This window comes from Ptychodera flava, chromosome 12 (assembly GCF_041260155.1).
Source record: "Ptychodera flava strain L36383 chromosome 12, AS_Pfla_20210202, whole genome shotgun sequence".
Lineage (NCBI taxonomy): Eukaryota > Metazoa > Hemichordata > Enteropneusta > Ptychoderidae > Ptychodera > Ptychodera flava.
The window spans coordinates 10,379,648-10,405,955 of NC_091939.1; the positions used below are offsets into that span (position 1 = coordinate 10,379,648).

General features: G+C 37.3%; 2 protein-coding genes across 2 annotated transcripts; one reads left to right on the plus strand and one right to left on the minus strand.

Annotated features, from left to right (window-relative positions):
- Window positions 1-2,205: 2,205 nt before the first annotated feature.
- Window positions 2,206-5,475, minus strand: LOC139144952 (nicotinate-nucleotide pyrophosphorylase [carboxylating]-like). Its single transcript, XM_070715789.1, has 4 exons — window positions 5,376-5,475; window positions 4,208-4,864; window positions 3,158-3,289; window positions 2,206-2,787 (listed from the first exon to the last, which is right to left on the minus strand). Exons 2-4 carry the CDS (start codon window positions 4,763-4,765, stop codon window positions 2,563-2,565), a joined length of 915 nt encoding a protein of 304 aa, XP_070571890.1. The 5' UTR covers window positions 4,766-4,864; window positions 5,376-5,475; the 3' UTR covers window positions 2,206-2,562.
- Window positions 4,795-24,487, plus strand: LOC139144951 (BRCA1-associated protein-like). Its single transcript, XM_070715788.1, has 14 exons — window positions 4,795-4,954; window positions 5,672-5,731; window positions 7,622-7,873; window positions 9,245-9,707; window positions 10,379-10,568; window positions 11,811-11,924; window positions 15,231-15,379; window positions 16,211-16,286; window positions 16,671-16,809; window positions 17,430-17,542; window positions 18,228-18,317; window positions 19,681-19,845; window positions 20,791-20,886; window positions 22,402-24,487. The coding sequence occupies exons 1-14, from the start codon at window positions 4,924-4,926 to the stop codon at window positions 22,591-22,593; spliced, it is 2,130 nt and encodes a 709-aa protein (XP_070571889.1). The 5' UTR covers window positions 4,795-4,923; the 3' UTR covers window positions 22,594-24,487.
- Window positions 24,488-26,308: the final 1,821 nt, after the last annotated feature.

Here is a 26,308-nt window from a genome sequence, read left to right on the forward strand (position 1 = left end):
TATGTACTAAAAGAGTCATTTGAAAGTTCGTTTGGATTTCTGAAAATGCAATGACCGGGTGACAGGTACAAGTAGAACTGGGGGAGCTACAGAATGAAAACTGTGAAAAACTCCCCAAAAACAAAACAAAACAAAACTGAAAAAGTGTTTACTTTGCTACCAAATGCGACAAAATTCATATAGCTAGAAAGTTAAAAAAATGTCGAATCATAAAAGAATGTGCGCACGCGCATGATGCTATACAGAAAAACATTTCAGATCTTTGAAGGCGAAATATATTTGCGCGACCTCATTGTGTTCACCCTCTCTGAGATTGATGCATCCCTTAGCGAGTTGCCATCGGTACATATATATGTATTATCCTGGAAACCCCTTTCTACTTTACAGATTTGAAACATTGCTTGTCATTTTGACTGCTACTTTCCGAAGATGATCACTCGTACAGCGTACGTTGACCCCTGTCAGTTGTATCTTCACCCGAACCGCAACGGAAATGCGCAGAAGGGTTACCGATCGCATCACTGACTGAGGTGTGTAAATTTTGTCCGGAACTCGAAGCTAAACCACCGATAGTCAGGGTTTCCAACTTCTTACGAACAATGGGTTCCTCCAGATCTAAATAAGAAACAAATGCAGTGATTACAATGACAACTCTTCGCACGAACCTGCCATGTTTCAAGAATGAATTTCTAAGGGGTGAGAGAAAGTGGTGGCATTTAAAGGAAGGGCTGGGCACCCATTCTTGTTCCGCAAAATTTCAAAACACCCCTTATCTTGGATTTTTCAACAAAAAGAGACCCTTGTTATGAGAAATGTACGAGAAAAATAAATCAGAAAACACTTCTTAATTATAAAATCTCGGAGCGGCAGGAGTGGGTGAGATAATTGCCAATAGGCCTACAGTTACAACCATGTCGATGTTGTCTGTACCAGCTTTATGCTTATCTCCATTACAGTCTGTAGCAACATGATAACGTTTAGGAAAAAGAGTGGACATGATTACGTCCTAAATTAAAAACCTCATTTTCAATTTTTGTCTGAGGCAAAAAAAAATAAAAAATAAAATAAAATAAAATTGTGCTGTTCCGATAACATGGTTTTCAATAAAAGGGTAGGTAGGTCAGCAAGGATTTTTTTTTTCAGAACATTTTTCATTTTTAAGTATACATTTTTCAGGGGTACAGGACGATCAAACACTGGCTACAACATTTCCAGAAAAACGTAAATTACATATCAAAGGAATAAAAACATAAAAGACGTCCTCGTTCAAGCAAAAATCAAATGCAAGGTAATGAATGCGTGATTTTATGGGGTTTTTTTTCTTTTACTTCTGTGCTTACGTAGCTTTAAAAAGTTTAGGGTCGGCAGGTTAAAAAATAGGGTGGGTCGAGTTATCGGAACAGCACAATTTTATTTCTCTGCCTAACATGGCTGTACATCTAGGAATTTGCAAGATTTCAAAGTGGTATTCTAAATCTTTCACGAACCAGCTTTTACAAAATAATACCCCTTTTTCATGTTTTCATCGTGACGGACCCAGATTGTGAACAAAAGACAAATTCCCTGATTTTGGGAACACGTACCCGAAGTACCACCCCGGCCCGGGGACAATATTTTAACCTCATGCTTAATACAGAGAACTATCTGTTGAATTGGCTATACGTGTAGTGAAAATGCAACGATGTGAATCACATCAATAGGTAGGATATCATCAGTGCAAACCACGGTGATAGCAAACAATATTCGTCTTGAAGTCATGATTAATAGATGTCATGTATTAAGCATCTTTTTATTATACAAGCCTTATCTGGTCATGTGTGTACCTATTACTTTATACGCTCGCTATCTCCATGTAGTATTTCAAAGAAAACAATCTAGGGGAGAGCGATTGGGGATGGTAATTAACAGATATGGACTGTTTTCTTTGAAATACAGTACAGAGATAGCTAGGGTAAAGTAATAGACACACATACACAGCACTGGTCAGTCTTGTGTAATGAAACAATTTTAATACATGACATTTATTCATCATGACGTCTGGACGAATATTGTTTGCGACACCCTGTGTGCAAACTAGATTACATTTCATAGCCTTCTTGTTGGGAGATATGTATACTGCCAAGAACAACGGCAAACGGAAAGATAAAAAATACACCTTAATATTCAGTCACCGTGCATATCTATGTACAGAAACAAGGTGTTATTAACAGGGACCCAAAGGTCTAGGTATATATGTTTATTCATAGAATGTCTGTCGGCTATACATTTTTTGGGACACTCGTTTTTTTTGCTTGGCCATCCAAAATGAAAATCAGTAGTTTACTACCATAAATAAAGATGACTGAATTCCTTTATATATATGGGTACAATTCTAATTACCTTGTATCTTTAGGCTTGAAAGCTTGTCTTTCACAGACATGTTTGGGACAGACCTAGAAATCTGTCCCAAACAAATGTAGACAAAGATCAGTCAAGAGAAGTTTCACATTACATTATTCAAGTGTGGTGAGGTAGAGTTTTGAAAAATGCAGGACAAAAAGTCAATGCAAGCTACATTAAATTTCATGACGTAGTAGAAACTTTAGGATTGTGAGGATCACGGCCTTCTTTCTTGATTTTAAATGAGAAGTCAACTGTCTGATATCCCTGAGTTGCCCTACTCAATGATACTACATCAACGTTTGGACCAAGGTAGCTCAGCAATGTGTCTTCTGTGATCCCTCCGCTGGCTTCTATTACCACATGGGGAAATTTGTCCTTCAGCTGCCCGGCAGCCTCATGTAGAGCCTGAAGGTTGAATTGAAAGGAGTGATAGATGGTAGTTATGTGTGAGTGACATGGATGCAAGAGATTAAAGATCATGAAGCAAAATGTTCTTGCTTGATTGTGAAAGAGCTGTCAAAGTGAACCAGAAATGATGCAAAATTTATGAAATGTGATCTCCATTAAAAATAATACATAAGTAAATGAAAACCAGTGAAAAACTTAACCAAATTCACAAAGCCGACAAGCCATTGATAAATAAGCTGTTTTCACATTTATGTGACAAATGGGAGCTAAAATGCCTCTGACAGGTTTTGTTACTAAAGAGTGAGTCACACCTCTTGGCTAGTTTCATGTGGGTCATGAAGAACAAGCAGTGTATTTATAAAATTACCTGTGGTTCAAAATTATCTAGCATTATTACATCACTACCAGCAGCAGCAGCTTCTGTTGCCTCGGCGATACTTCTGCACTCAACTTCGATCTTGGTTGAAAACCCACCAACCTTTTTAGCATCTTGAACAGCCTTATAAGACAAATACATGGCCATCCAAATGAGATGAATATAATGTGATCTGTTGTAAAGTTTTGTTTTGTCAATATTCTTACCCGTCCGCATCAGGCAAAGTAAAGGATGCGATTTGTTTCTGAAATCATCCATTTACAATCTGAGTTCAAACATGCCATTTCTATATTGTTTCCTGTTGTTAGCTACGATGCTGGCTTAAAAGTGTAACATACAATCGTGTAAGCTATAAGAAAAATGCTCTTTTTTTGATATTGTAGTCAGTATTGGCAGAAAGGGAGATACTTTGTGTTGCATTATTGGGGAAAAACATTTTCACTGCAATAAACTTGAAAAACAGTAGTTACTTTCAGTGAAAATGTGATTGAGTGATTTTGTATACCTTGTTCAGCATTGGAAAATGGTGATATTAAGAGATATATTGGCAGTTTAGAAAATGTCAGTGTTAATATTTATGATCACAAATTTAACAGAGATATTAATTGAGAGAATGTATGCTACTCTTTACTGTATCATACCAGTATATTGATGGCATAATACAGCAATCTATAATTGTTTGAAACATGAAAATGAACTGGCTACATTAACGATAGCACAGTGGGAATATGTGCGCGCTCTTAGCTAGAGAAATTTTGACGTTTTAAGCAAGATTTTCAAGAAACTGTTGTGATATATAGCAATAACCATCTCCACAATGGATATACCACTCAGTTTTGACCAGCTAATTCCACATATGCTCTTGGTATCGCTCATGCATATATGTCGTGATCTGGTCAAAATCTTGTAGTATACCGTAGCTGGTTTATCTTTGACTGGTACTTCATTGATGGCAATCAAGAAAAATTCCATCCACTAAAATGCAGGTCTTGTCACTACACTTATTCCTTATTCCGATGGCCATGTTTGCATTTCACTTACCTGTGTTATATTACCGGCTGTCCATATATGATTATCTTTCAACATGATCATTGAAGAGAGATCATACCGATGTGTAGACATCCCTCCCACCAGCAAAGCATACTTCTCCACTAATCGAAAGCCTGGTGTGGTTTTCCTGGTTCCCGCCACTTCACCATGCCACTTGGCAGAATTGGCGATGTCCCTGAGCCGCCTGGCGTAGGAAGCAACACCACTGGCACGAGTGATGCAGTTCAATGCGACTCTCTCTCCAAGAAGCAAGTTCCTGACCTTGCCTTGTATAAGTGCCACCTCACAAACAGGTTCCAAAGGGGTCCCTTCTGCAGTATGCCAGTGCACCTCGCAGTCAAGTTCTTTAAAGATGGCATTGAAAAAAGGCACACCTGCGAGTACACCTGGTGATTTGCATAACAATACAGCAGATTCCAGCCGCTCTCCGACAACAAACCCACCGTAATCAAAGGACGGAGTATCTTCTTCCAGCCAAGCGCGCACCATCGACTGTACCTTGACCGGATGAATCAAGTGTGAGAGTTCACCCTGACGACTGTCACCCATCGTGCACGCTCCAGTCTTGACTTCTGCTGTCAGTTCTGCGGGATGTAGGAACGACCTTTTTCGAACTGGGGTAGAGCGTAACTTGAGCCGGGCCGAAGACTGTGAAGTAATGTGAGAAGCAAAACTACTTTTATTGGCAGTAATAGCGCAATGTGTAAATGAGTTACAGCAAAGATAGACTATTTCATGGTAAGTTACAGTTTCATTAGGTTGTTTAGGACTGTATTAGTCATCATTTAGGAACAAATTCATAGACAGCATTTGATATCGAGCCTCGTTGTGGTTCATTGGGAAACGAAAGCCTTTTTGTTTTGTTTTTTGTACTGAGCCTGGGCTTGGCCTTCGGTTTCGCCGATCTGGCTTGAATTAACGGCTTCTCCCTACAGTGCTACAGCCACAGGCTCTTGAGTCAATGCAGGCGAACCGCTAGCCGTCACTGATACAATAAAAATTTGATTTTTATTGTATCAGTGACGGCTAGCGGTTCGCCTTGACTCAAGAGCCTGTGGCTACAGCCAGGTCGTTGTGCCAGGCGAAGCGAAGCAGATATAACTTTCAGGCAACTCAGGATCGACCTGATAATTATCAACAACTTCAAATAAACTCTTACCTCAGAAAAAAATCTCTGTTTGATGCCTGCGCCAGGCCTTGCCTTGTGTAATAATGCCTCGTGGTCGGTGGTTATATGTTGTTGTTGCTGATGACCTTTAACCTTTAATTTTACAAAGTTTACTTCCGGGTTATTGGTTCTTATCGGCAAGATGGCGAATGTTCGCAGAAATGACTTTTTAAAATTTTAACCAGTGAATAATTGTTTTAATTCAGAAGAACATCGTTTATTTTTATTTTTTTCATTTTTATTGCTTAATGACTTTTAATTTTGCCATATGCCGTCTGTTTCTTTAGTCGCTCTACGCATTGAAATCGCCGAGGATTTTCCAGTGTTGCCGTCTCTTCATTTCACAGGTAAGCAGAAATTTACGTGTTTAGGCGGCGTCTATATTGTGCGCCCCCCCCCCCTAGACACACATAGACACACTACCAACGTTAAATGTAAGTTATCACATTTTTGCTACGCATTTTGAGACCGACATGTACAGAAAACTTTGACTGACGGCGTATTTCTTTGAAGCACAGTGCCTCCACACACAGGCCAGTACGTGCAAGGGTCTCATTCTATATTTGAACTCTTGGCGACGAATATTTGATGGTCCAATGTTGAAAACAAGGTATGTTTACACATTGCATAATAAACTAAAACTCGAGACATTTTAAATTGGTCCGTTATGATTACATACGATTCTGTTCTTGCTGTGCAATTTTTTTGCCATATCCTTTCAGAATAATATCAATAATACCAAACAACTTAATTAGGTCTTGAATTTGAAACAGTTTTGACAGAGCAATTTTTAACCAAATATTGATTCTTCATATGTCACTCTGAAGGATTTTTTCCCTGACTCAATTACTTTCAACCACCCAAGTTTAAATACTGATTTGAAAAGAGGTTTTCACAGCAGTACCCTCAAGGCCGAAAAAGAAGAAGTAAAACATCAGGTGGCTAAATAATTTAAGTGCTGGAAGTAAATATATAATCAATCATTGACCTTAAGTGTAGGACTTTAAAGGGGTGGGCAGAATATAAAAAGGAGCATGATAGCAGCAACACTCATTATGCGTAGTGTATTGTTTTTAATATGCCACATAAAATTGCCATATTCTTTCATGTCAATCTAGTGCCATGATCACGGTTTATTCAAATCTGTGAGAATCCTAACTTTACAGTGGTACAAATTAACATTTTTCAGACTGCTACGCTGAGTGGAGCAGAGAATCGAAAAGTTACAGTGTTTTTGCTTTTGTGTTGCTCAATATAGTTCACTAGATCACCATCAGTACCTTACTTTGAACTTTACTTGAAGATTAGACAATACAGACTTTCTGTTTGAAGAAATAATGCTCATTACAATTTCAGTCATACTAGTATCCAAATCACGTTCTCAAGAGTGAGAGCTTTCTAGGACCGCACATAATTTCTTAAAGCTGTTAAATACCGAATGTTTTCTATGCAGCATCCGATTTCTTTCAATTACACCAAAGATGCTAAGTACTAGTTGCTGGAATAAATTTGTTGAGACAATGATAGAGCAAATATAATTCTTAAACTTACCAGTGCTTGATGAGGTGGAGTCGATACTCATCCAAACACCTGTGACCGATGAGGACGAAATTCTTTGATAGTGAATACCACTGAATGTTTACGTGCATGCTTCTTTTGCACCTTGGTTACAATGATGTTGGTGTTACCCTGTGGTATAATCAAGATGATTAAAATTAACTTCAACTAAAAATTTGATGTGTTTGGTTTACTTTCGTGAATCTTTAGCCAAAGATAAAATGCATATGGAAGGCTTGAACACCATCAAAGATATTTAACTCTTATCACAAAGGTAGATAATTTCTACCTCCATGCTCTGATATAGCTTAGAGGGTGATACCCAGAATTCAAATGGACAGTATTTTTACCATGCATGACCATACGCATAACTTCAGTAGTACAAACTTTTCTAATCCAGCATACACTTACTCTGAGGTTTTTTGTACTGGTATCACCATTGCCTGGTTTCTCTTTGCCCTTGGGTGTGTTGAACAAGTGCAAGTGTTTGTATGTGTCATTTTACTCTACAGTAGCCTTAGCTCATCTTTTATCACAACCTCAACGCACACAGTTTATCATGTTAACTATCCAAAATATCAGATTCAGTACCCTCTATAGGAGAATAGTATGACGGTGATCCTCAGTGTGAATCTGAATCTGATTTCCCAACTTTGTTTCACTACTCTCTGATGTTACAGCTAAGAGCAGAATGTCAGATCACGCAAGCAGCACTCAGGACAGCCAAACTCCAAACAACATCAGCTCAGACTCAGAGAAAGGAATCACGGCCAAGGTCAATGACAATGATCCATCCAAGGATGGCTCTCATGATGAGAGGGAGGGAAAGGAGAAGAAATCTGTCTCAGCATTACAGTGCCCTGACATCATCCAATTGCACAGGGGTAAAAGACAGATGGAAGAGATCACTATAGAAACACTGGCATATCAAGGTAAGCATTTGGGTAGGATTTAACTTCAAATTCAATGTTTCTCTATGTGTGGGTCTAATAACAACATCAAGAACAACAGATCTAATGTTACAATAGAGCTGAGCCCATAAACTTGCACGGAGTACGGTTGGAAATGTAATTTTAATTGAAAGTGACAGTTTACTGTTCATAGTGGTTGTTTTGTTTGATAAAATATTTTTATGGATTCTCTAGCTATTAGTCTTCCTCTTCACAGGCATAATGATAGCCTTGCTGGCTACTCACACAGTGGGGATGACAGTCAGCGTTCCCTGCCCAGTGCATGCGATGGGCACTTCACTTTGCTACACTCAGTGTAGCAAAGTAAAGTGCCCCACTGCATGCATTGGGCAGGGAACAAGTATGTACGCGCGCTTCAGTCTCCTGTGTGTGCCTGTACAGTAGCTCTATGTGTCAGGCCTGGTTATCTGTGTACTTTGCACTGATGATCCTTGACACAAGTCATGACGGTTGCTATAGATTTCATCCAAAACAAAAATGTATTCATGTATTTATTTTCAAATTCTTAAGTTATCTTAGTAACTTTATAACTTTACTGATTTCAAATCTTGATCAAAGTAAGAAATATTGAAACTGTGGCCCTGAAATGCGATGATGCATTCACAAGTATTGTGGGATTGCAATGGCGGCAACTAAGTGGTCAAAAATTTGATTTTTATCATACTACAGTAACACATGCGTATCAGTGAGCCACTTGTGACCATCGTTGGTGGCCTACTGCGCAAGCTATAAACAAATTGATTTAGATCTTCCAACCAAAGTTTGCCGCAAATATAGCGAGATATTTCATTACTCACACATTTCAATGCCAACTTTTCGTCCAAATTGGTGCTTCTCAACTGCTTACGTAAAACACTGAAGTTTACAAGTATGATGTGGAGAGTATTGAACATTTTAAGTCTTGGAGAAGTTTAAGACATACATACCATAATTTTGAATCAATGTTGCTCGCACACTCATTTAATGATCAATTTTTAGCTTTTTATATCATGCCTCTCTCGTTTTATTGAATATTTAATCGCTATTTAGTGCAAGATTGGAGGTACACCAATATTCTCCAAGGATAATGAGCTATTATTGTCAGTTTTTTGTACCTAATTAATATTCATTAATGCACATTACATAAATGAATATTATTATTGACACACTCGAAGGATTAGATGAAGGGGTTCCTGGAAATTAAAATGAAGAATATTCACCCTCTTGACAATACCTCTCCCACCATTGTCTCAACAGAAATGGGGTGAAAAGTCATCTAGTAGACATTTTGAGTTGGCCTGTCTTTTATGAAAAGTGCAGGAGTTTCAGGGTTTACTCTTTCTTTTAACACAGATGTAGAGAAAGGTGCGACTGAAGAGAATTCCCACGATCATGATGAGAAAGATGAAATATTTACTCCAGAAGATGGTGACACTTTGAATGAAAACTCCAAGAAATGCAGTGAGGATGTCAGCAGTACTGTGAAAGATGGAGATGCTGTTCCTTGCCATGATGACACTAAAAAAGAGAAAAACGGACCCATTGGCAGTAAACCCCACACTTACTCTGAAGTTGTGAGTGCGCCCAGTGAGAAGAAGAAAGCTAGTGTCAAACTGTCTTGTTCTTCTACAGACAGCCAATCAAGTACTGCTATGGAGCCGGGGACGAGCAAGAGTAGCCATGGTAACAGGCCAGGGAGTGGCAGTGGTCGGATAAGTCATAGTCCTGTGACAAGAGTTCCCAGTCAAGTTCATTTCTTCTCTGGAAATCCTAGCGTTGAAATTACAAAAGGAATACTTCACCTGTACAAGGAAACGTAAGAATCTACACTTTTCTCCAAGCCCATCAACAGTCTTACGTTGTTGCCTGTACATACCAACATCATGTATTGATGTGAAAGTTTTTCAGTGTCCACTTTAGCTTTTCACTGCTTGAAAGCTGTCTGACCAACTCTTCAAATTATTTGTGCATTTTGCATGGTCAGAAATGATATTCTTGTCGTGACAACTGCTCTCCCAAATTTGGATAATTATGAATCTTTGACCAGTTAGTGATGTTGGTACCAGTAATTTCAAAATTGGAAGAATGTCAGGGATGATAGATGATAAAGACTTTTGTTAAATGGAGCTTTTCAATTGCTAACTCTTTTGGGCCTGACTTCTGATAACACACCTGAATCATCCCTGTATATAGGAGTTAATGCCTGAGAGTTTCAAGTAAGGTAATAATCAACATATCTGGTAAAGATGAATAAGATCCAGAATATGTAATGTCAGGGTGTTTTCTTGCAACTGGCCAGAATTAAAGTTTTGACTGCTCTTGAAATATTTCGTAGCCTTAAGCGTCAGCAAATGATATCCTTAGAAAGGATGTGGGATTCTGTTTCCCAGTTAGCTCCAATAATGCAAGTAATTGTCGAAAAAAGTGTTACACTTTCAAGACGTATAGTTTTCATAATTATTGGTGTTTTTTTTGCGTGCGCTTCAGATTCATGACGTCTTTGGATGAAGACACTGCCCGCAGTGAAATGATGGTGCTGCTTGGCGTTCCTGCCGCAATGACCATCCATGACTTAGTGCAATTTACAGCTCCTGTCAGCCCTAACATTCAGATGTTGAGGATTATCCGTGACTCCACTCCAAACCAGTACATGGTGCTCATCAAATTTAAAGAACAGGTGAGAGAATGCAAAATCAAGATGATACAGATACACAGCCTCAAACATATGACTCCCAATAGGGTAGAGTTGACTTTTCAGATCCTCAGATTCAGACCCTGAGATTCAGACCTCAGATCTCAGATCCCATAACTTCAGACGCAGATTTGAATTTACAAGCCTTTTACAATACCCGTATTAACAGTATGATTACAATATTTAAAATAATAATTTGAATATGTGTACAAGGCAGGTATGAAAACAAAAAAAAATTGTCTACATAAACGTTTTTGCTCAGCAAGCTTCAACGAACACAGGTTTACAATTACAGATTAGCTAACTTGCTTCTTCTGACCCCTGAATTCCTGATCTAGCCCGGGGTCACTGGCCTCCAACATTGATTAGTTATATTTCCTTGCCATCAATATTACGAACGATGGTAAAATATGGACAGTCGATAGCCGGCATTTACATGATCGTCGTGGTCTTGATCGTTCGATCCCTGGTGATCGCCCTCTATAGTCATAGAGATAACTATGTATTGACTATAGAGGGCGTATATCGGCACTAACTTGACATTCCTTCTGCCATGATTGCTCTACACACGTGATCACATAACAAGTTTTTAAGTTCAAGATTCAAAATAGAAATAAAATAATTTCTAAAGCCTTTTAAAATCTAAAGTAAATTTTATTTATCAGTATATTACATCAAACTTTGAAAGTTGTGAAATTTGAATTCTGAATCTGCGTCTGAAGTTGTAGGATCTGAGATCTGCGATCTGAATCTGAAGTGATCTGAAGATCTGAGGATCTAAATCTTGAGGATCTTAAAAGTCAATTCTACCCTCCAAATAGCCATTTGCATATATGCAGGCTTGACCACAAAATCATTTTGTGATCAATATTTTGTTCACTGTGACTGTGCAGTAACTAGTACTGGTACGTAACTTGTAACTTGACCATTTTGCATTCATATCTGCTGAACCAAATCTCGGTATAATTTAAAATTACATTTGATAAATTGAATAGGAAAATTTCACACATAGTATGTGTTAAAAAAAATACAGGCTTGCACACCTAACATGAAATGGAAAAGCTGTCAGATCTATTTTATGTGAAAGTTATTAGTAAAACTTGGTATTTTGGTCAGCATCAGAACACCAAATTTACCAACTTTCAGTACAGAAACTTCTTGCAAGTACATTTCTGATAGAATTTGTTGCAGTACCTACAGTAATATAGCCATCTCTTCTATCTAAAGAAATTGGCTGATGAATTCTACAAGACATACAATGGTCAGCCATTTAATTCCATTGAGCCTGAGCTATGCCACTGTGTCTATGTAGCCAGAGTTGAAACTGTCAAGGAATCTGAGGTGAGTGTGTGTACATTTACCATTGTAAGGGACTGGTCAGTTTCTTCGGCCTGGGGGGGGGGGTGGATTATTTTTTGCCGACGTCAAAAAGTGGCTGACCCCCCCTATTCCAAATTTTGAAAACAGGATGACCCCCCCTATTCCAAATTTCAAAAACAGGGTGACCCCCCCCCCCCCGGGGCGCGACATAGGTAAAACAAAAGGTGGACATAAATTATATATATATATATATATATATATATATATATATATATATATATATATATATATATATATATCAATATATATATATATATATATATATATATATATATATATATATATATATATATATATATATATATATATATATATATATATATATGTATTATATTTAAGCAATAACCCCCGCCGCAGGAGGGTATACACGAGATTTTGGTACAATGCGCGACATATAGCACTCGCCTATCGGCTCGTGCTATATGGAGCGAATTGTACCAAAATCGAGTGTATACCCGACTGCGAAGGGGGTTATTGCTATTATATTATATCAACTTGCGTGTATTTGTTGTCTTACTTGGGTATTTTCATCACTCTAAGCGCCAAATGCAGGAAATTCTGCGCCTGAGACCGAGCATTTTCAAAGTTGGGATTCCGTACAGGCACACAGTATCCTACGATAAATACGCATTACGTCCATATCGACATTGCATTTTATTCGCATGCAACACGAACGATACTTGTCAAAAAATACCTGCTGCACTCACACAGAAAATTGGTCAAGAGTTCAAATCAAAAGAAAAAAGTAACAATTTTTTTCGTAAATTTACATAAGAACAATTGTCCTGGCTTTTTTTGGCATACTAAAAATAGATTTGTCTCATTCTGTACCGCATACCGTCGCGACATTCAGTGGTGGCACAGTGAAGTTACAGGATCTATTTTTGATGGATAATTTGGACGTTAATTGTACCAGAAAACAAGCAGTTTTGAAATAATCCAGACTGCGATGACTGCAACTGTGATGAACAGTTGTGCAGAGTGTGTTGCCCGATGCAGGGAGAGCTGGACGCTGACACTGCTCGTTGCATTTGATGTCAAATATCCGAGTCGTCACAGTCGGCAGGAGTCATCCCATTGTTATTTTGAACTTCTTGGTCTACATCGTTAGGACATCCCGATCTGTTATAGCCCAAACTTTGGTAAATAATATCTGACATACCGTTACTGTGAGGAAGTGTCAATTTATTTGTGTATGAACGAATACTCTTCATTTTAAAGAGCGGTACTAGGATATATCGTGTCTCGACTCCCGCATAGTGCACGGTGCGCTGTTGCCCTAATATTTGTGTAATACCCCAAACGTGCTGCTTCAGAGATGTCTTTCATCATCGATCCCAACTTATTTACACAAGAGGTGAGTTACAGACCCACACTTTATCTGTGTATCAAAATTCGGTCTTCAGTCTTTGAAACAAAGTGGACTGTTTCGGTCTTTCTCGAGGGTCTATGGTTTAGATAGGTACGTTCAAATGCACCGACCGGGCAATTTTCGAAAATGCTGGTTTAGGGGCCCGTTTTAGCACTGCTATCAGTGCTAAAACAGTATTTTAGCATCGGTGGAATGAGCTCTCGTCCAATCAGAATGGCGCATGGTAGCATGATATAATATAATTTACATTTTACATATATTTATATATTAAATAGTCATTCTATGTTTTAATGAAATTGTTGACATGTCAGTTGTAAGATAGGAATTTCAAAGTGTCAATCTTAAAGTTTGAATACAGTACATTTTGAATGAGCTGTATTTTGAATGAGCTGTGAATGTATTTCACACTTTCTATGCTTAACCAGATGGGGTTGTACAGAAATGGATGTCAATCATTAATATCAAAGGAAAAAGCAGTGAATCAAAAACTTTGATGGGTGTTAAGACTTGCCAACCATCAAATTAAATCTCCTGAGGAGCCATAGAGAGCTTTTTTAGCCAAATCTGATGTGTACAGTGTCTGAGAGGACCTTTTCTTGTAACATTGAAACCATAAAAGCACAGCTAATAATGACAAAAACTGCCTTTTTTAACTGTTATTTTGTTCATAAAAAGCATCTTCCTACAGAAAACCTGTGAAACAAAGGAAAATAATTGCATCAATGAGAAGGAAAGATATCTTGTCATTTTTCTATCTCTAAAATAAGTCACTGTATCAAATATATATTGTGAAATATTTGTGCATGTTGCTTTCTCATACTGAATTCTCATAGAGAGAACAGAAAAGTATCAGGAATTTGTCATCCTTTTCATATGAAATGCATATTTCATAATGGTACACTTTCACTCAGAAACATCAAGATATCTCTGATTTATTAAAGTATGGCGCCCGAAGGGCGCGCTGAAAAATATGAAACATCCTGATATCTCTGATATATATGCCTTGTATATTAAAGTCATGCACCTGAAGGGCATGCTGAAAAATGTCTGATATATTAAAGTAATGAGCTTGAAGAGCACGCTGAAAAATATTGAACATACAGATATCTCTGATGTATGTATGCTTGATATGTTAAAGTTGGGCGTGCTGAAAAATATGACTGATTATTAAAGTTACGCGCCCGAAGGGCGCGCCGAAAAATACAACTGAATGATGAAATTTGTGGCTGACACTAGCATTTTAGGCAATGATGAGCCTGTGTCAAAATTCAAAAACACACTGACCCCCCCTATTGGGCATTTCAAAAACATGGTGACCCCCCCTATCACCAAAGTCAAAAACAGGGTGACCATGAATCCACCCCCCATCCCCAGGCTGAAGAAACTGACCAGTCCCTAAAGGAAGTTTTAAAACACATTGGAGCGATTTGTAAATGGGATGCTTGACACAAATGTTCTTATCATTTTGATGATAGTGTGTTGTTTTGTGTGATACTTTTGCATTATGAAAAGTGCATGCATGTAGAACATCCAAAAATGTCATAACTGGTGTGGGATGCCATAATTATCGACCCAAACAGAGATCAGTGTATCAATGGCAACAGCAAAGGAATCTGACCTTGTGATATGGGTTCTAGGACGGTTACCCCTGGGCATTTTACTGGCCAGACTCTTGCCCAAACATTATACCTTTCCCTATCCTTAGCCCTAGCCCCAACAGCTGAGTGGAAAATTTCTGAATGTCCAGGGGTAAGTTGTGATACTATATTAGCATGCTGAAGATAGATGAGTTGTGTTTTTCCCAATTGTACATTTGTATCATAACTTATGCCAGATTATGAATTATGAAAATTATTATTTTTGTGTGATATTTGTTTATTGTCTTTGTTTTTTAGGGAGCATATTTACCAATACCTGGCCTGACTGAATTACCAACCTGTCCAGTGTGTCTGGAGAGAATGGATGAATCAGTGGATGGTATTCTCACTATACTCTGCAATCATTCATTTCATAGTAGTTGTCTCTATAAATGGGGGGACACAAGGTTAGTCAAATTTACCTGTCTCAGATATTGTTCATCAGATGTGGTAGAATTGAAACTGATCAACATGGGTGCTTGCAGATACATATGCATTTTATACTCAAATAACTTAAAATCAGTGCATTTGTACATGCATGTTTATGTAATGACAGATGTCAGTCTTGAAAGTAATGTGTGTGTGAATAGTGTTTATTATGAGTTGCTATATCATTTTTTTTCTCAACATAAAATATTTAGTGCACGATCCCAAGGTACATGAATAGTCTTATGTTTTATGAGTTGTTATCTGCAAATTTGTATAATTAATCAATAATCACAAATAAACTTTGCGTAAATGAATACTAATATGTATCATGCTTTGAACATTAGGTGGAAGGTCTATTTTTTATTCCAATTTTGTTGCTATGTTGACAGGCAAATACCAACCCTGTTATAAATATTTTGAAATTGACACCAAAATTGACACTGCTTTTCAAATTGTCATTTCTGTCGACAGCAACCCAAAAGAAAGATTTATGAAATTTCTGCCCAATGGTTCTACCCCAGAATAAAAAGGATGTGATGCATTCTACACCCAGTACGCCCAAGAGATCACGTGATCGCGGTACAAACAAACCCTCATGTGCACTAACGCGTATGGAAATACACGTTCGTCTATGCGTGTTTACACACGTGGGTTTGTTTGTACCGTGGTCCATTCGAATTCCGGGTTTGACCTAATGCTTTGATCAAAGAAAGAATGAAACATCTAATGTCTTGTAAAGATAATTTACTTTTTGCTTCAATTTGACCCGCCATCTAACAATTACAACTTTGCTTGTGTTCCATTGACAGTTGTCCGGTGTGTCGTTACTCACAAGCCCCTGAACAGGTAGCAGATAATAAATGTATGATTTGTGGAGCACAGGAGGTGAGCAGAATTTGTCAAAAATTGCTGACACAAAGTACTTCATCAAAACTCATAAGTCTAACAATCTTACTGTACTGTATGCACAATTTCCATTCATGTTGGCACCAGAAGTTGTAAAATTCCCATAGCTTGACAGGTTGCAGCCTATTTGAAGCATTTACAGTGATTGTTTTACTCATACCAGAATGAATGCACATTTTTGTATATGGCATTGACTCTCTTCAGTTCCGGGGTATTCATATCATTTACATAACTCTGTGTCTTCTGAGGAAGAAATATACCACAACTGCAGTATACACATATGGGGCAAAGTCTCTGTTGATCGATTCCTCTTGAACACTTCAAGACTTCCTTTTCTAATATATCTTTCTTCTTATTGCTCAGAGTCTGTGGATATGTTTAATCTGTGGTCACATAGGGTGTGGTCGTTACATGTCGGCCCACGCTTATCAACACTTTGAAGAAACTCAACACACGTACGCCATGCAGCTCGGCAACAACAGAGTCTGGGACTATGCAGGAGGTAAAATTTAACCAATTCATATAAATTTCATTCCAGTGTTATCATTGAAGTCATTCAGGTGTCAGCTAAATGCACAGTATTCTATTATCAAGACTGTGTTGAAATTTGGTTTTTTGAAAAACATACCCCATGTTTGTCAGTATCTCATATTTTACTATTTCTTAGCGTGTATCTTATTAACATTTGTAAAATGGTTTCAAAAGAATGAAAGGCAAGCCACCGGAAATTTGCAAAAACTTTTAATTAATCATTTTGGCAGATGTAGTGAACAGATTATACTTTGCCTGGCCCAGCAAAGTTTAAGCAAATGCTTTTGGGAAAGTCGTAGATATGGACAAGGAAGTGGGTTTCTGTTTTCATCATCAAGTTTCTAAATTAACAGGACTGTAAGACTACATTGTGTGTTTACGAGCATACATCAAATGTGATTTTCTAGATATTAACTATGTGTGGATATCTTGTGATGATTAATTTAACCTGAATTGTGTTTTAGTCAAAAAGAGAAAAAATATTTGTAAAAACATGTTTTGAAATTACAGAAAGGGCTATATAGTATTAGTGAAGGAAACAAATAATATTTTTCACTCCTTTAAAGTGTGGTATCTCTGATATGGTTTTAGATAACTATGTACATAGATTGGTACAGAGTAAAGGAGATGGTAAGATTGTTGAATGGGACAGAGAAGATCCTTCAGCTCAGAGAGAAGAAAAAGTAGATTCATTGACTCTAGAGGTCAGTAGTAGACATTTTATTGTGTATGCCAAGACATACCAACTCACATCTAGCTACACAATTATGTGTTTTAAGTAATGTCTGTGTCATAAAAGTTAATAATTGTTAGAAGGGATAAGAAGCAAACCATATTCGATACCTTGTTAGAAAGTGCTACCACTAGTCTTTCTTTTAACATGGTAGGTATACTTTACTGAAACAATGTTCAAACTTTCTGATTGAATTCCCAGTGAGTTGCCCACAAGCCATCAGTAGGCATTTACTTAGATGTGTGTGTCGTTGTTTTAGCAGCTCTACCGTTTCATATAATTATCACAATGTGTGTGTTCATGTGTATGCGTACGTGTGGGCGTGTGCTTGAGAAGGTCATCTTTGTAAATCGGTATACATTTGTATTATCAACATGTTTTTTTTATGTGCATTTACATAATATAGCATACACACACATACATATGTATATACATACTTGTTTATAATGGTATGTACCAATCTATATGTTTGTAAGTGTATATGTACGGTAAGTACAAAAAGCACATTTACTTATATGCACTGTACATGTATGCATGCATGGATGTTTCCAATGCACCTGTGGGGATACTGACCAGAAAATCACCAAGCCAATTGCCTCTTACCATTGAGATTCAGTTAGAATTTGTATATTTTTTTGTTTCTGACCACATTGCAGTTTACATACTTGTTGACCAGCCAGCTGGAATCCCAACGACTCTATTTTGAAGAACAGCTGGCAAGGATGGAAGAAAAGAACAGAACGGAGGTGAGTTTGATAGCAGTGGGTGACAATCCATGACAAACTGCCCAGCTAACATTGCACAAGCTGTTTTCACTCAGAAGCAAATAGAAGTTTATTTAAATGGCATAATTTCTTAAGGGAATCTAGAGTCAAATTTATCATAAGTATAGCATCAAGGTTGTAAGGTCCTTCCTGTGTAAAGATGAATTACACAGATTTCCAGTTGCGGATGGGTCCAGTCTGTCCCCACTTCAAGAAATTTCATCAATATTTACACTTCCTTGCACCCATACTTTGCTGTTGAGTGTGCTTCATCGAAATATTTCATCCCCAATAAGAGGATTTCATGACACCTTTCAGAGCTGATTCATCATAATTGCTGTTTGACTTACACCTTCGATGATCTAATTTTGTGTTAAAATGTGGTCTCCTGGCTGGCATATTATTACACAATTTGTTTCTGCAAACTTAAAGTGTATTTTCCTAAATGGCTATAATTCAACTATTCAAGGTAAATTTGTTGGACATAACAAAGAGATGTACTACATGATACATAATTGTATGATAGTTGACAGGCTTGTGAATAGGATCAGATCAGTGACTCGCTGACTTTGTCCTGTAAACTCAATAATACTGCCTTAATTAGTCATTTTCCCTGCAAATTTCTGTAAATTGAATTAAATCTCCACTAGCTTGAACTGATGATGTCACTGATGATGTACTTTCCAGTTTTTTTCTGTCTGTAAATGCAGTTTCTTGTTCACTTCCTAACATTATGTTGAAATGCCAAGTGTTTTCAACAGAGCCTTTATGTGTGTAATGTTAGTCCTGATGCAAATTTGACTGTTGATAATGACATTTCATGCACAGCTATTTTCCCTTTAAAGTCGCAATTTTCAATCCCAGGTTCTCGCATTCGTGGAGTTCTCCTCCCAGTCAAACACTTGGCCAGTACGGTGTTTGATTTCTATAACATTAATTACACAAACTGATCTCAACCTTTTGGCGCCTTTTGCTAATCCTGCAAAAAGAGTTTATACAAGCGTTTGATTGACGGTCGGTTCAAATTGTCAAAGGTCATTGATTCACCACCACCAACGCTCGAATTTCCTAAAAAATCGTCTTCCAGTCGCGTTAGAATTTGAATATAACCACAGAGTTCAGTCAGCAGCAGCCTCGCGCTGACCGCTTAGCAGTCTGTCTGCGTTTTTGCGGCCGGAAAAGAGTAAAAAAATGGCATTTTCTGGAACGTGTGCCGGCGTGTTGCCTGTTTGGTGTCCACTTACACAATGAACGCTGCCATAGCTTCGCGCCCTTTTAAAGGGAGCCTCTGCCTTTAATCAACCTAGTGTTTGCTCGTCTACATTTGACACTCTGGTGTTTGCAGGTTGCCGAGGTGGAAGGAAGATGTAAGAAGATGGTGGGAGAGTGTGAGATGCTGGAGCAGAAACTGAGCAGGATCTCCAAAGAGCGACAGACCTTTGAAAGGAAGTTTACGCAGCAAAATGCCAAAGTGAAAACACTGAGTTCCGAACTCACAGAGGAAAGGGAGGTGTGTTGATAAATCAGGCTTTACATTGAACTCTATTTCTTACTCTCTGTACTCCATGTGTTTTGGAGGGACTCATGCTTTACAATATAGAGAGGGTCCCAGCTCTCATAAAAATACAAAGTTTGGAATTTCTCCCATGCATTCTAAAATCACAAGGACTCTATTGTTGCAATTGATGCCCAGTGTCTGTAAATGTGGTTGAGGTAGAATCTGCCTTAGAGACAGATATTCGGTCTCTCAATCTTTTAAAGTATTCTTTTGGTCTACACACTTGTTGGGCTCATTTTGAAGCTAATGGAGTAAATACGATGTTCATGAAAACAGAAAATTTAATTTTTCCTCATAGAGTTAACACAGGGATGGAGCCACTTTGAATTTCAAGCATGCCTAAATATTTGGCTATTTGTTTCTCTAGAACCAAATTTTACATGGTGATCCCTGATTTTATTTTCTTGGTTAGGTGAGGGAATGGTTTAATGTCTACGGATTATTGCTTGGATGCTTTCAGTAACTTGATATTGTAGTAAACTGACCAATTTGAACAACACATTGATGGATAGTTGTTTGTACATATTTCCAAACTAACTCTCAGACTTCCAAATCTTAGTACACCTGTGTTGTTTTCCTTTGCATAGTTTTGCCTTGACGTAATTTGTCTTAAAAATGAAAACTGCCAGTTTAGTAATATTCAGAGTGTTGTAACAGGTTTATTTCCCAATGATGAACAGAAGAGAAGAAAACAATTTCTAAAGAGTTATAATTTTAAATATCATTTTCTTCATGTAAGCAAGTTTTGTCACCTTCTCATGCCCACTACTATAGTCATAAGTTTATCACTTTCTATGGACCTTTAGTACTCAGCATGGTTAACTAACTTCTCATGGAGTCCATCATCCAGTGGCTATCAAAGTCTGGATTTTTAAAATTTGCTTTCTCTATGTCTAGATCAATAAATGTCTGCGTGAGAACCAGAAAGAACTGCACACCAAACTGCAAGTCTTGGAGAGAAAACAGCAACAGGATCAGTCAGAGAAAGACAAGGTGAGGAGGCTACTTTTAATAAGGACATGTCAGCTGACAGACTTGATGGCTTTAGCTTTGTTGTCCTCTCTCATTGGTACCGTTTGGTAGTCAGTCAAGTTTCATCTCAACATGTCAAGACGTAGCATATTTTCTGGTGTCCAATGAATATGTGATATTTTGTATCAGTGACTAGTTTTTAGCTCATATTTGGTTTTATATGTAAATACCATAAAGAGCTTATATGATGAGTCGGTGGCGTCTGTATGTCTGTATATTTGTGGGTATGTATGTGCAGATGTATGTCCGTCACACACAAAGGCTCCCATATCGCCAAAGCTACCGTCTCAGTATTTGGTGTACAGGTAGATGTAGGGGTTGAAATTTGAATTTGTTCAAATGAACACGTCAGTGTCAAAAATGTGCAAATGAGGTAAGAAAAAGGGAAATCCTGCAAATGTGCAGGAGTGGTGGCAGTGAAGTGGATCAGCCCACACATCTGAATAAGAGGATTTTGACCTTTAACCTATTTGTATGCAGGGTACCTATTATGTTTGGGAGTGGTAGCAGTAACTGAAACAGCTAATTGGTCATTTCCTGTCATTGTTTATGAACTGTGACATATTAACAGATCTGCTGAAACCATGGATGTCTATTTTTGTACATCCATGGTTGAAAGATTCTCTGCTATGCATGTTGCTAAAGTTGACCTTCAGTACCTAAAGTTTCAGACCTTAGTTACTTTTGTCATTCTTAATTTTCTGGTTTAAATATTTCTTGTTGTTTTTCTGGTTGTACTGTGCAGAAATTGTCATAACATCAACGTATAATTTTCCTGCACTGAACAGATAGAAATAACACTTATTGTTGATCTTTGGTATGTACCAATTCTGATCAAATTTGAGCGACACCGTATAATTGCGGTATTTTTTTCTATATACATACATACAGTTACTAGATGATGCCTATATGATCTAGGCACTTTACCATGTATACAAATTTCAGCATGTTTCTTTCAGCCACCAATTTTTTTTATTGAATGGTCAAATTATCAAGGTATTCAACCATTAAGTGACATAACCTTATGGTAAACATTTTCCCCTGTATTTTTTTTTCCTAAAATAGCTTGAATTTTTCCTGAAACTTTCAGTTTGAAAGTCATTAGCACAGGGCCTTCCTTGCTCCATTTATCCTCAGGTCCAACCATACAATTTACAACTCAGTGTTTTTGAAACACCAGTAATGCTAGAGAATGTCCAACTGTGTGTTCAGTGCTTTAAGATTTCATCGGTGTTGTGAACGGGAATGGTTCTTTTGGTCAGTACACATTGGCATTACAGAGAATTATTGCTGGCCTCCTCATGTTTCTAATATATACTAATATATATTCTAATATATGTTTACATTAATGTTTATCAATTTTGCTATCGTTCAATGTGCTTCCATGACTTGCAACATACTCTTTCTTCCACGGTTGTGTGTTTGGACGGTTTCACAATACCTCTATGATAACATCTTGTGCTGCTACCTTTTCAGGAAATTCAAGAGATGAAAGAACAACTCCGTGATCTGATGTTTTTCCTGGAAGCCCAGAATCAAATCAGCAATGCCTCTGAGGAAACCAGGCAGGAAATCCAAGAAGGCCAGATAGTGATGGGAGCTGCTGCTCCTGCACCAGCTCCGGATACAAGAACGCACGGACGTAAGGGAAGGAAAAAAGGAAGATAGTAACCAGGAATGTTATTGGACTCCTGAAGAAAGTTTGTTCAGTATTTACTGGTTTGCCTTCAATTGGTTTATGAAAAGAAGGCTTTGCATCGGTGTCAGAAAAACCTTTGAAAGAGAAGTTGGTATTGTGAGCCCTTTCACCGAATGGAAAATATTTGTTAATAAGTCTCCATGTACACACTCAGTGTAACTTATTTTCTGGTAATATGATGTCAATCAGTATCTAGAATTCATGTATGTTTTGTAAGACCATGCCCTATTGGCTAGTTCTGCCAATGAGTGGAAATCTGTATGCTAGACGTCCAGTCATGTGCCTTGTTTTAGAAATGCCTTGCAGTTGGAAATTGGGTGAGAAGATTGTCATGTTTGATTTCTAAATGTATGATATTTACCAGCCTTTGAATTCTCATGATATATGTGTACCTGTCACTTTTCAATGAGTACAACATTAAATTCAAGAACATTGAATTCAATATACAAATCCATTTGGATTCTGCAGAAACAACGACATAGATGAGAGAATTATGATCTAAAAATAGCATACTGTATACACTGAAAATGAACATGCCATTTAGAACTAGTTATATGAAATGTATGTTATATCACGCAAATGTTTTATATGTAAAGTGTATCATGTGTACAAAAGTTTATTTTCAATCAAATATAAATAAAAGCTTGCAACTGTAAGAAAATATAAACAATAATCAATATTTTTTTATCTTACTGATATCAGTTGGTCTGTTTCAAGTTTCAACATATATTGCCATATCATTTATACATCCACATAGTGTTTGACCATATTTTCACCTTTGGTGTCATCTAACAAATGTGCTAAGTTTGAGGAAAGACTGAAATTACATTTTACCAGTAACATCAGAGGCATTACTTTCATTCTCAAACACATTCTCTCAAAACACTGTTAACCATACCAATACACCAAAAGAGCTGTTTGTATTGTTCTTTCTTTCAGCAAACAGTACGTGTGTAGTTTACTACCTTTTACTACCTTAGTAAGCAATTTTTATGGGATTTGTAATACTTTCTAAAAGTCACTGCTTGAAAAGTATCCATGCATTCACCATACTTGATACTGCTTCTATTTGATAAATGTGCCAAAAAAGAGAACTTTGTGGTCTCTGTTTGTTCTTCTTTACCATTAGTGATACTGGTGAGCCATCAGATGGATGTTATTGTACAGTTCAAAGGTCATGTCTGTTCTTGTAAATCCAGTGTCTTTCAGTAAACTGTTGACAGCCACTTGCACTGTTTTAGCCTTCAATGTAACTAATTGAATTATGCTGTGAGTGCAGGCACTGGGGTAGAGTAACCGTGGTGTTGGCGAAAGCCCCTCGCTTTCAGAATCCAACAATGAGAAAATCCAGCATGTACTCAGATCATGCCGGAGTCACTCACTGGTCGTACTATGCTTGATCAGTGTTGACTAATTACAGTGCTATCAGCTATGAAGTACAATGCTGGTGACAAGCCACCAGATACTGTCAACAGTTTGTATCTGAAGTACCGGTAAACCAAATACAAATCATGGATGTACAAGACCAGAATGTATGCTTAATTGTCAGTATTGTCAGTGAGCCCTCAAGAACATACTTGCTTACGATAGCATGTAATTATGAATTTCTTCAGTTGCTTCAAACAGTATGAAAGTTAACCTTCACTTTCCCAGTCTGGTCAAGATGAATAAGACCATTGCATTCTGGGATCAAAGAGATCATGTGACAGATTAGCCGGCCAATGAGCATATGGATTCAGAGAATGTTAATACCATTTCACAAGCAGCCTTTGGTCAGTTTTTTTTCACATTTACATTCTTTATTGTCACCACGAATTCATTCTTTACATTATTGAACCAATAAAAATGTGAAAAGACAATGAATCAGCTGACTTTAATTTGTACTCCATGTCATAACCCCCAGACTCCACGCCTGCTGCTGTCCATATTTCAGAGAGGGTGGGTTAGGAGTCATTTGTCAGAAATCCAATGTTCATGTCAAAGGAGAATCTGATACTTATCAGTCAATCATGAACTCGCACCTTGATGCCTAATACAATTGGCATGAAATATAATGGTTGGTAAGCTGAAGTTTGAAGTTTGTCAAAGCGATTTTTATATGAACATCTATTTCTGGAAAATTTGCAGAAATGATGTCACGTTTTCACCAGCAGTTTTATCTGTAAGTGAAGTTAAAGGCATATTTTGTTGAATCATTGTTCAGTGTTTGTTCATCGTTCATTTTTTCTCAGTGCCAAAGAATAAAACTGACGCCTGATTTGATACATCATAGATGAAAAGGTTTCCATGACTGACTTTGTCCCTTGATATTATAGGACACTAGCAAAAAATATCTGTAATAATGTCATTCAAGTGATCTGATACTCTTTCTCCTCCCCTTATTGTCTTGAAATACAAAGGATACTAGTCTCACAAACACAACACACTGTGAACGATGTGCAATTTTTTTTGTTTATAAATGACTTGTTGCCCAGAGATGATTTTAGTACTAACACAGGGTCATAAGGTGTTATTAGTCATAACAAAAGTAAAACAATAAATTTATGATCTTGAATATTGTGGATAAATATTTAATATTTCTGTCATTATTGTATACTTACAAAAGTACCCAATTGTGCTCAAATCCTGAATGATCATCAGTGTTTATGCCAAATTTACCCAGTTGTACAGACCCTCAGAATCTAGAGTTGTATCTGTAGCATTTCACAGTTATGCAAGGCCACAGTACTGTGTCTACAGACTCTCTGAATATTTTATTTTATATTTTATATTTTATTTATGGAAAAAATGGTGAAGAAAACGTGAGTTACTTGAAGTTTGCTACGTTTAATTGGGTGACTTTGGCATGAAAACTAATCCTCGTTCACGATTTGAGTGCAGTAGGGTACACTTGCATGTATACAATAATGACAAAAATATTAAATTTTTATAAACGACAATAATCATAAATTCATTAATATTAGGGTATGTACTACAACTGCATGAATTTGACATAGATACTGATCATTAATCGAGATCCCAGTGCAGTTTGGTACTTTTGTAATTATGCAAGAATGATAGAAATACTTAATTTTTATCAACACTATTCATAATAATAAATTTATTAATAACGTTGTTAATACAAATCAATACCGATCATCATTCAGGATTCAACTGCAGTTGGGTACTTTTGTAAGTGTACAATAACAAATATTAAATTTTTATCAACAATATCCATTATCGTAAATTTACAATTTTTTACACTCTTATTATAACTATAACGCCTTATGACCCTGTGGTACTGATGGTAGTTGAGCAAGAAGCTGTATTTTACAAACAGAGCAGTAGTTCTGGAGAATACATTGACAATTGCAGCTAATGGGGCTTTAAAGTTCTTGATCGCACAGGTGAGTGACAGCACTTTCAAGGTCGTCACAGGTCGGATTTCCAGCTGAGGATGATAATCATTGTGGACAGAAATCATTGTAATTTTCAATATTTGCCAATTCAAATTAGTCAAATGCTTCCTTACATTCAGAGAGGATATATATCCATGATGATCAGGCATGCCAAACCAGGCTGACCAGTTTCGATCACTGTGCACGATGCGTGCGCCCTCTTATGACGATACCCTGTATATCGTTCGTTTTCTGTCTTTCGTGAATGATTTTCGGAAGTAGGCGGGGTTTTGTTTCTCTCGTGCTA

Coding starts and splice junctions, on each gene's coding strand:
- LOC139144952 (XM_070715789.1), bottom strand. CDS start 4,765: ATGGGTGACAGTCGTCAGGGTGAACTCTCACACTTGATTCATCCGGTC. Junction 3,290..4,207: donor CAGCCGGTAATATAACACAG/GTAAGTGAAATG, acceptor TTGTCTTATAAG/GCTGTTCAAGATGCTAAAAA. Junction 2,788..3,157: donor TAGATAATTTTGAACCACAG/GTAATTTTATAA, acceptor TTCAACCTTCAG/GCTCTACATGAGGCTGCCGG.
- LOC139144951 (XM_070715788.1), top strand. CDS start 4,924: ATGAGTTACAGCAAAGATAGACTATTTCATG. Junction 9,708..10,378: donor CTTCACCTGTACAAGGAAAC/GTAAGAATCTAC, acceptor CGTGCGCTTCAG/ATTCATGACGTCTTTGGATG. Junction 19,846..20,790: donor AACTCACAGAGGAAAGGGAG/GTGTGTTGATAA, acceptor CTCTATGTCTAG/ATCAATAAATGTCTGCGTGA.